The sequence below is a fragment of the Micropterus dolomieu genome, linkage group LG20 (assembly GCF_021292245.1).
Source record: "Micropterus dolomieu isolate WLL.071019.BEF.003 ecotype Adirondacks linkage group LG20, ASM2129224v1, whole genome shotgun sequence".
In the NCBI taxonomy this organism is placed as follows: Eukaryota; Metazoa; Chordata; class Actinopteri; order Centrarchiformes; family Centrarchidae; genus Micropterus; species Micropterus dolomieu.
The window spans coordinates 1909909-1921410 of NC_060169.1; the positions used below are offsets into that span (position 1 = coordinate 1909909).

The 11502-nt window shown below is 40.0% G+C and overlaps 1 protein-coding gene across 1 annotated transcript; it reads right to left on the reverse strand.

The window, feature by feature from the left end:
- Nucleotides 1-7068: 7068 nt before the first annotated feature.
- cebpa (CCAAT enhancer binding protein alpha) lies at nt 7069-10258 on the reverse strand. The gene has a single exon (XM_046033538.1). The coding sequence runs from the start codon at nt 10015-10017 to the stop codon at nt 9103-9105; it is 915 nt and encodes a 304-aa protein (XP_045889494.1). The 5' UTR covers nt 10018-10258; the 3' UTR covers nt 7069-9102.
- Between the last annotated feature and the right edge of the window lie 1244 nt (nt 10259-11502).

The following is an 11502-nucleotide window of genomic DNA, read 5'->3' on the forward strand; positions in this document are numbered from 1 at the left end:
TGTGTTTTACCCACTGTAACAAATCAAAATGGCTGCGGGGAGAAGGCCTTTAAGTTCATGATGTTTGCTGACCTCAGGTTTCAGCATTCTTAAATTAACCTAGATACTGCAAAGATGTCAAGAAAGTTGGTAGATTGTTCCAGTCTCTAGGAGCCTTAAACCTAAATGCCCTTTTTTATTATTCTGACCTGTCTACCGTCAGATTGCTGAATATTGTCATTATTGTTTGAGTAGAAAACTGTTAAAACCACTTCTGATTAGTCAGAAGTGGTTCAATTCTTGTTTGTTCATGTATTTACTATAAACTTCAATCTATATGTAAATATTCCAGCAGCGTTATTATTGATAAGATCCTGTTTGGATAGGAAAGTGTGTTGTGTCTGGTCCGAGCTGTCCGGCCTGATTACCCTATAAACTGCAAACAAAACTGTGATTATTCCGTTTAAAGAAACGATAAAGTTTCACAAAGACATACCTTTGATATTACGATGGACATGAAGTGATGTTTATTTGCGTCACTTTGTGTTGAAAAGTGGTGGGGACATTTAAGGGCTCATATATAGAGGTGTGATGAAACACTTAGCCCACAAGACTTGAGAATGCACAATACTGGAGTACCCAAAACAAGACAACAAGATACTCCAATGCTATTTAGAAGAAATATTAATTGATGAAATAGGCTATATTTAGCCTAAGTTACTATTTTTGGACATGGCAGATCTGTTTCTTCTATAGGCCTGTTTACAATGCATTTTAAGCCCCCGTCCAGTGTATTTTGACATTTCTATGATATTTGATATTTTTATGAGTCATTTCCTTACAATGTTGATTACCTACATAGTTCGCCAAATATTTTTTGACAAATAGCATAATTTTGTGCTCAGTTACTTAGTTGATAAAACAGGGTGGTGACGTATGACTATAGTAATTCCATAAGTCATACGTCATTCTCCAAGCTTGCGCAGGCGCACTGTCACGCCTCGTTAAGTCAGACATGGTTGTGAGCTAGCTAACCAATTTATCATGTAATTTACTTAGAACTTACAGCAGGTATGTCTCTCTGTGTCCGACTGTTGGTTTGTCTTTCTAGTTTAGTTAGCTAAGTTGACTAAGTTGTAGTTAGCCACGTGTAGTTAGTTAGCATAGTTATTGCAGAAAGTTGGCTAACAGAGGGTCTTCATTTTATTTTTTAGTTTCCTCCTCTTGGTTTAGAGTGCTGTTTATTTTCATTATGGCATCTGTGCTTGCGGTGTTGGAGAACAGATGACAGAAAACGCGTCGCACTTTCACATTCCACCGTCTTATATACAGTCTGCAGCATACATTTTACTGACCGCCGTTTTACCAATGCATCGGAGACACCCCCCACACCCCCGTGGTAAAGTAAGCGCACCATAAAACGTAGTGGGAGTTATCGTGTGCAGTGCGTGACAGGACCATCGACTGTTTGATAACAGCTGATACACGCACATTAGTTTCTATCATGGGTAAGTAATAGCTACTCCTGCCAGTACAGTAAAGTATACTAATCTTTACAGTGTAGTGATGTTAACACAGCATATCGTTTGTGAACACTTCAGCCGGTCAGTTTTTGGTTGTCATGGTAATGTATTACGTCCGACTATTAACCACATACGGCAGTTAAAACTGTCTGGAGGGGGCTTTAATGTTTTCCTATTGTTCAAGTTATTTAACATTTATTGTGGCAAGAAAACTTTTAGCAAATGCTTTCAAAAAGTGGTGGGGACATGTCCCCAGCGTCCCCAGTGTAAATGACACCTAAGTTGATCCAGATAAAAGCAGCCGTAGATACAGCTTTAACATGCTCTGCTGTCCAGTCTTTCTGGCTACGTATAATCTGATTTCAGCTATGTTAACACCAAATACAGTGTATGATTAACACACAGTTAAAAACGGGGACATTTCCGGGGACAGCTTCAGACGGGGACAGACCACCAAAAGCGGGGACTGTCCCCGGAAAACGACGTCTGGTCACCCTACATTATGTCTGCTGGTGATCTGTCTTTGTTGCTAACAATTTGTAAATTCTGAGATGCAGCTATGAATCAATTTAGTTTCTACGTCCTGTTAGCTAAGAGTTAGCTTCTAGGTTTTGCCCCCACTGGCTCCAAGCAACTAGACCCAGCTAACTACAGAATCGGTTGGTGACTAGCTTGTTAGCTAGCTTCCAGTCTTTGTGCAAAGCTAGGCTAAACACATCCTGGACCTGGATCTTTGTATTGGACACACAGAGATGCTGATATTCATCTGGACACAAGGTTTCACTAAATGTTGAGGTACATAACATCATTTTTAAATCATAGACTGAATATTCTAGCTTCCATACACTCAAATCTGTTCAAAGATTAATTTTAATACGCCCTTCTTTAGGACGGTTTCATCCTGCCAACATTCCTGTAGGCTATATAATTCTGGTAAGATAATGCATTCACATCTTGACTGTTTACAGGCACATATTTCATGTTGAATCAGTCATATTTCAGTCAGTCAGTGACACCATCGGTAACATCTGGAAGTCATCATCACTCTCCCAGACTTTCTGCCAGCTGCATGTTTCTATCAACCTGCTTCTTGTTTACATTCTGATACTCATGCTTGGCTTTCTCCTGCTGCTCTCTACTTTTCTCATTTCTGTCTATTTCATGTTATTATTTACAATTGTTTTCTACATTCCTGAATAAAAACACTGCAAACTATTTTCCATCTCTGAGTCCATTTCACCCGTTTCTAATTCAGCTAGTTTCAAGAATCAACTGATGCTGGCCAGAGCTTTTACACATCCATAAATACATAATAAACATATATCCAACTAATATTAAGGTCTCCATGTGCTTCAAAAGAAGTGCTTGTAGGATCATCATAGGTTTTGTAGTTAAATGTCTGACTGAAATTTTATTCTATCTGAATTATTAGATTAATACGGATGCATCATGTTAGCTTTTACTTCTTTACAGTTAGCAAATTTTACTACATTATACACAGTGTTGGGAGTAACGTGTAACAAAAGTAACGCAATTACAGTAATGTGTTGGTTTTTGCTGTAACACAGTAATATAACGCATTACTAAAAGAAAATCGGTAATATTATACCCGTTACAATCTCAGTAACGTGCGTTATAACAAATTTTTACCCAAGAGCTCGGCTCCTCTTAACAAGATGGTAGCTCCCCTGATGAATCATGCGTCAATAGATTTCTAAAAGCTATGTTTTTGTGCTTTAACAAACTGCTTTCATGATCAGAGAGGCTGCTGTCAGTTCATCCTGATCGATCCTGTTGGAGAGTCGGGAGACTCAAATAATTAATGACGTTATGCTGCTGTACCTCGTGCGTAAATGCGCACAGGGTCTTTCTTAATGGGGAGATGATTCATGCTATTTCGTTCTCCCCACCCCCACTCCCCCGGAGTTATTAATCAGAAGGTTAATATTATAACAAAGACTAGCTAACTGTGTATATATACAGTTAGCAAGTTTATATACAGTTAGCTATATACAGTAAGCTAGTTTTACTACTTTATATACAGTCAGCTACTTTTACTACTTTATATACAGTCAGCTAGTTTTACTACTTTAGATACAGTCAGCTACTTTTACTACTTTATATACAGTTAGCTACTTTTACTACTTTATATACAGTTAGCTAATTTTACTACTTTATATACAGTCAGCTAGTTTTATTACTTTATATACAGTTAGCTAGTTTTACTACTTTATGTACAGTCAGCTAGTTTTACTACTTTATATACAGTTAGCAGGTTTTACTATTATATATACAATCAGCTACTTTTACTACTTTATATACAGTTAGCTACTTTTACTACTTTATATACAGTCAGCTACTTTTACTACTTTATATACAATCAGCTAGTTTTACTACTTTATATGCAGTTAGCTACTTTTATTAATTTATATACAGTCAGCTAGTTTTACTACTTTATAGTTAGCTACTTTTACTACTTTATATACAATCAGCTAGTTTTATTACTTTATATACAGTCAGCTAGTTTTATTACTTTATATACAGTCAGCTAGTTTTACTACTTTATAGTTAGCTACTTTTACTACTTTATATACAGTTAGCTAATTTTACTACTTTATATACAATCAGCTAGTTTTATTACTTTATATACAGTCAGCTAGTTTTATTACTTTATATACAGTAAGCTAGTTTTACTACTTTATAGTTAGCTACTTTTACTACTTTATATACAGTTAGCTAATTTTACTACTTTATATACAGTCAGCTACTTTTACTACTTTATATACAGTAAGCTAGTTTTATTACTTTATATACAGTCAGCTAGTTTTATTACTTTATATACAATCAGCTAGTTTTATTACTTTATATACAGTCAGCTAGTTTTATTACTTTATATACAGTAAGCTAGTTTTATTACTTTATATACAGTAAGCTAGTTTTACTACTTTATAGTTAGCTACTTTTACTACTTTATATACAGTTAGCTAATTTTACTACTTTATATACAATCAGCTAGTTTTATTACTTTATATACAGTTAGCTAGTTTTATTACTTTATATACAGTCAGCTAGTTTTACTACTTTATATACAGTTAGCTACTTTTAGTACTTTATATACAGCTAGTTTTACTACTTTATATACAATCAGCTAGTTTTATTACTTTATATACAGTTAGCTAGTTTTATTACTTTATATACAGTCAGCTAGTTTTACTACTTTATATACAGTTAGCTAGTTTTACTACTTTATATACAAACAGCTAGTTTTATTACTTTATATACAATCAGCTAGTTTTATGACTTTATATACAGTTAGCTAGTTTTATTACTTTATATACAGTCAGATAGTTTTAACTACTTTATATACAATCAGCTAGTTTTATTACTTTATATACAGTTAGCTAGTTTTATTACTTTATATACAGTCAGATAGTTTTAACTACTTTATATACAGTAAGCTAGTTTTACTACTTTATATACAGTAAGCTAGTTTTACTACTTTATAGTTAGCTACTTTTACTACTTTATATACAATCAGCTAGTTTTATTACTTTATATACAGTTAGCTAGTTTTATTACTTTATATACAGTCAGATAGTTTTACTACTTTATATACAGTCAGCTAGTTTTATTACTTTATATACAGTCAGCTAGTTTTATTACTTTATATACAGTCAGCTAGTTTTACTACTTTATATACAGTTAGCTAGTTTTATTACTTTTTATACAGTCAGATAGTTTTAACTACTTTATATACAGTAAGACGATGGATTTTATTAATTATATTGATTGATGATTTTATTATAATTATAACTTGGAGATGATTTTTGCAGTGCTGTGGAGCTTTTACTCCTGAACTGGTTTGAAAGTCACATTTGACCAAAATCTCAGTAGACTGAGATCTCAAACACCTTTTCTGTCTCTTAAAATAATAAATGTTAACATTCTGGGATGAACATGACTTTTATGATCAACTTTTTATCAACTGGTGTGAAGATAACGTATGTGCTCGTTATTGTGAGATTGTCCATTTATCACCCACCTCTACTATCTAACAGATCTTGAACCTGTGAGGCGTAACAGAACGTCTCATTCATGTGGAGAAACAAGAAGAAAATGAGCATAACATCGAAGCGTTACTGTCTCTGCAGGCAGAAAATTAACATAGGCCTACATACAGTTAGCTAGTTTTACCTAATTTATATGCAGTTAGCTAGTTTAGTCCACTGGCTCCGAACGTAGGGGTAGGGCCCCTCCAAAGTGCCACTAGATAAATCTGAGGGGTGCTGAGATGATTAATGGAAGAGGAAAGAAGAAGAAACACTTTGTGTTCCACAAATGTGTAGTTTTTTTGTAGTGGATCATTTTAGTGAAATCTTGGCCAGTCTTCCACTTTTCCTATTTGGTACTCCATCCGCACACACAATCACACACACACAGTTACTCTACGGTTACATAATGAAGAAATACAATCAGTTTCAGTTCTCCCTCTCGCTCTCTCTCTTGCAGAGTTCAGTCTGTTTAAACATCATTTCATCCTGTCAGGAGGGTTGTGAAGCAGCAAAGGTTGGTCAGTGTGCTCACGGACTCTGTTGTTCATCCTGGAGATGAAGAGAGGCCGTCTTCCACACTGACACTCCTCTGCACTAATATACAAAATCGCTATATCAATACTACCACCTCACAGTATAGTGAAACCTGTGGTGCAGCTACTCAGCTATCAAACACATTTAAATTACTTTACTAATTTCAACACGGGCCATCTGGAGTACGAGCTCAGCAGCTGTGTTACAGTAGAAATATCATGAAAATAACATTCAGATCAGAGTTGGCAGATACCCAAAGTTAAAAAATGTAATCGGGACGTTCCTACTTCTGAGTGAACCCTCACATAAAGAAGCTCTGGTTTGGGGGCCCCTGACCATTTTGACCCCTGGCCTTGTACCCAGTGGCCTACACTCATTTAATAATGCATCCATGGCAGGGCGCTGAACCCCAAACCCTCCCATATATACAGATGACCCACTCTACTAGATTATTTAGAGCAAAAAGAAGCAGTAGAAGAAGAAGAAACAGGTTATTGATTTCACAACCATTGATCCAAAGGGGACAAAAGTGCAGCCGGCTGCACGACGGGAAGCTGCTGCGACTCCTGGAGTGATTGACAAGAGATTCTCCAGTTTTCTGATGTTTTTGAAAGATACAAAGCAGGAAAACTTTGACCAGGGGATGATTTTCAATAGATCTGTCGTCTATAACTTAGACGTCTGAATCAAGTATGTGAATAAAACTTTTAAGTTTGATGGTCCAAAACCTAGAGGAGGTTTATTTGTGAAGATCTGCCTGCAGGCATCGACACATAAAAATATATTAAACTTACAGATGTTTCTGAACCAAATATGAATCTAAAGTTGCCTGTGAAAATGAAATGTTTTAAAAACTTTGTGACTTCAGACAAATAAATAAAGGAAGCAAACAGGGAATGGAATCCAATAAAAACACCAAACCCACAATATCTGATAAAACAAGCTCTTTTATTATAATAATTCAGATTTTTTGGTATTTCATATATATATATATATATATATATATATGTGTATATATATATATATATATATATACACATATATAGGCTTATTGTACAATTGAGACATTGAGACTTTGAAACAAACAAACAAAAGTGCTTCCTTTTTCCTCACTGACACAAATCATCATCTTTAAAAAATCTTCCTCAACAGAGCGATGATGAGCAGATCAGCAAGAGGTCAAAGGTCATCTCAGAGGATCAGAAGGCACTGTTTGTGTGTGTGTGTGTGTGTGTGTGTGTGTGTGTGTGTGTGTGAGAGATGATTCAACAGACTAAAAGAGGAAGAGACACGTTGCATAACCCTTTTCACATTTCGTTTTTTGTTTGTTTTTCTCTCTAAATCAGTTACACATAAATACACAAATGTAGAGCGAGGCGTGTTTCTTTTCAGATCAGTACCCATGTGTCAAAGACAACAACGTGCTTCATTTGACAACAAATAGTGCATACGACAAAGCTGCTTTTACTGCTGCTGTCCTCTGAAAAAACCCTCAGGTCTCCAAGTTTGCAGACTCTGTCAAAAGATGCAATTTTCTGCAGTTTTCATTTTTCTTTTATATTTTTTTAAAAATGTATTAATAAAGCAGCTTTAAACAAACAAGCCCTGCAGGTTTGGAGATATCTGGTTTTCAGCGGACAGTGACAGGATGAAGCAGGTACCACAGGTTCAATTCCAGTCTTTTTTGTTTGTTTGTGTTTGGATTTTTCACTTTGGCATTTAATCACCAGACGCAGAGCTGGACGGCGATAACTCAGTTATTATTATTCATTCCACAATATCAACTTTTAGGGAACAAAAGGAGAGAAGATGAGCGGGAAGACGATCCATTTTATGGAGTCATAATTCAATCTTAGAGAGGCTTTTTGCAATGCTTTGGAGCTTTTACTCCTTAAACCAGTTTTAAAGTCACATTTTACCTAAATCTGCAGCAGACTGACATCTCAAACACCTTTTCTGTCTCTTAAAACATTAAACTTTCACAACTTTTACCATCAACTTTTTATCAACTGTTGTGTAGATAATGCATGTGCTCATTATCGTGAGATTATCTATTTATCACCCACCCGTACCATCAAACAGATCTCAAACCTGTGAGGCGTACCAGAGCGGGCCGACGGCCCTGAGCCTTATTCATGTGGAGAAACAAGTAAGGAAGGAAGGAAATGAGCATAACATCGACGCATTACTGTCTCTGCAGGCAGGAAAATTAACATACATACAGTTTAGCCTATGCAAGCAGTGTGCACTTTGCATTTCATAGCTCTATAAGACAAAATCTAGTTCATCATGTGGTAACTTATATAAACCAAAGAAAAAATACTTAAGGAAAAACATGCACAACAGGCTGGTTTGGGATCACCCCCTCCATGCCCTACCTTAGCTGCACTGATATGTGAGTTGAGTGTGTCGTGCACTCAGTCTGTATGGAAGTAAGGCACAAAAACAACCAGTCCTCTGTGTCTGCAGTGAGAACGAGCTTATCGGCTTTTCACAAAAGTTTTAAAAGGCACATGAACACCGCAGAAAATACAGTCTGAACAAGTGGGTCTGTCTCTGAGTCCACACAGGACAGGTGAAAAGTGATCAGCCAATGAGATGAGGGTGAAATTAAATCACCTGCTTCCAGTAAAAATGTGTCCAGTATCATCATCTGTCACTTTTTTTCTAGAAAACTCTTGTAACAGGAGAAACTGGCTCACCTGTTGGCTTCAGTGTCCTTGTGTTACATAAAAACTCTTACAGGTTCAGGATGTTGGTCTGCAGATGTTTTTCACTTTAATATACAGAAACACTTGCAGATGTTTTCTTATGTTTTAAGAGGAAAGAGTTCCGGACCCGTTAGAGACCAGATGAGTTCTTTAGACGGATCTTTTTGCAGTGAACGCTTCAGCTGCCTCGGACTCCTCTCAGTCTCCCCAAACAGGTGAAGACATGTAGAGCCGTTTGTTTGAATAAATCCAGCAGTGTACCATTCCATCTGAAGTCTGGTTCCAGTCCGGGTCTGCAGTCTCTCAGCTGCCCATGGGTTTGAAGGATCCGTCCGGCAGCTGTCTGAAGATGCCCCGTAACGTGTCCAGCTCGCGGGTCAGGTGCTCCACCCTCCGCCTCAGTCTGTCGTTGTCGGTGGTCAGCTCCACCACCTTCTGCTGCGTCTCTATGTTGCGGATCTTGGCCTTGTCCCGGCTCTTGCGCACGGCCACGTTGTTGCGCTCGCGCCTCAGCCGGTACTCCGGGCTGTTCTTGTCGACGTGCTTCTTGTGTTTCCCGCCTCCCCGTTGGTGCTCCAGCAGCTTCATGCCGCCCTGCTGCTGGTGCTGGTGCTGGTGCGGGTGTTGGTGATGGTGGTGGTGCTGGTGGGGGCTGGGCACCGGGGTCGGCGGAGGGGTCGGGTGGCCCGGCTGGAGGTGCATGGTGGTCTGCGCGCAGTGCGCAATCTGGTACTGGAGGTGTGGCTGCTGCTGCTGCTGCTGCTGGGAATGCTGGGAATACTGCTGGGAATGCGGGTGCGGGTGGTGGTATGTGGGAGGCATGCCCGGGTTCAGGTCCTCGTCGTCCCGGGGCTCCTGCTTGATGGCCACCGGTCGGATGCGCGGCGGGTTGTGCTCGTAGAGCGGCTCCAGCTTGGACTCCATGTAGTTGGACATGTAGAGCTGCTGGGACCCCGGGCCGCACGGCACCGAGTCGTACTCTCCGTTCATGATCTTGAGCTTGTCCTGCCGGGAGCTGTGGTGGAACAGGTCAGCCAAGAAGTCGTCGTTGAAAGCCGACGGGTCGATGTAGGCGCTCAGGTCGATGGAGGTCTCGCTGTCTCCGATCTCACCGCCGAGTTCGGCCGGATCTCTGTAGCCGGAGGAGGGCTGCTGGCCGTGGCTTAGGCTGCTCATCAGGGGCCGGGGCGCGACCTCATACAAGTTAGAGAGCTCCATGGAGAATCTAAACCCGGGCAGACATGGCGAGGAGCTCCGGGAATCCAGTTTGGTTAAAGTCAAATACTGTGTCGGGTCCCCAGGTGAGAGGGGGGGGCGGGGGCTGTAAACCTGCAGACACGCGCTGAGCGCTGCTTGAGCTCGGGGAGAGTGAAACGGGTCTGACTTCTGATCCAGAGCAGAGAGAAGCGGAGTGAAGCGGCTTAAAGCTGCAGGGAGTCGGTCTGATTCCTCATGCTCAGTAAACTCTGAGCTGTCAAACTGCGGTTATATAGGCAAGCAGGAGGCAGTGGGCGGGCGCACACACACACAGACACACACACACACACACACACACACACACAGACACAGACACACCACAGTCCAGGATTTAACCCACTAGCACGACACAGAGACGCTTATCGGGGGAAAACTAATTAAAATGTTAATTACACCCCGCGTGAAGCCCCTTGCTGCAGAAGTCCGTTTGGATATAATCTGCAACCAAACTCGTGTCAAAACGTTTATCACATATCAAAAATATATATAAGTAGTTATATAGTTATATATAGTTTATATATATATATATATAAACTTTTGTCTGACTCTCAGTCTACAATTAGGCAAAAAAAATCTAATGCACAAATCATCGCTTTTCGCTTTTTTAACGACACATTTCAACCTGCAGGCGGAGTCCGCTGACTCACGCGTGCGCCTCGAGCGCGCTCCGCGCGGGGCTTCAGTGGGACATGTTCCAAAGGAAAGGTGACAGAACAAAATGCCGTTGTTAGAGGGTATGAACAGGCTGTATATTTTAGTGTGAGAAATCTCCGCCTGGAGGCGATGCGACATTAAACTCACACATTTCTGAACGGAGTTTGGAATGAGGGAGCGGCGCGGTGCCTGTTGGGTTCTTACACTTCTGATGCCTCCTCTGTCTGTAAGTCGGAGACAGAAAGGAGCTCTGACGGCCCGAGGAAGCTTCACACACTCCTACACCTACATGTTCTGTGCAGTCCAAACAGTCATTAACACACTCGTTATAAGACCCGAGACCAGAAACCGACTGATTAAAAACAAATCGCGGATTTTAAGACTACATGTCCAAAACATATTTCTGAACTGTAACATGACTGTCAGCTGTGTAATGCAACAGCACTTTAATTTGCACTAAAGGGTGATTTAGTGAAATGCACAGGAACCAGCTCTGGGTCATTTAAACATTAATTGACACACAGAGCAGATAAGGAGCGGGGTCCCTGCAGGGGTAACAGGGGTAAGGAGGTTCATATCAGGGCTGGGAGGTTATTCAGGTTGAGTGTGGCAGAGCCTGAACACGCGGGCTGCAGCGCCCTCTGTCGACTGGAAACACGCTGCAGATGTTCTGTGGAAGGGCCCTTTCCCCTCGAATTATTTATTTATTTCCTGTTTGGATTCTCTGCGTTTCCATCTGCTGCTGCAGGGAAGTCTTTCACCATCGCTGCTCCGAGTCCAACAGCGTGCATC

What these genes read in the sequence shown, in the direction of transcription:
- cebpa (XM_046033538.1), bottom strand. Translation starts at nt 10,017, where the DNA reads ATGGAGCTCTCTAACTTGTATGAGGTCGCGCCCCGGCCCCTGATGAGC.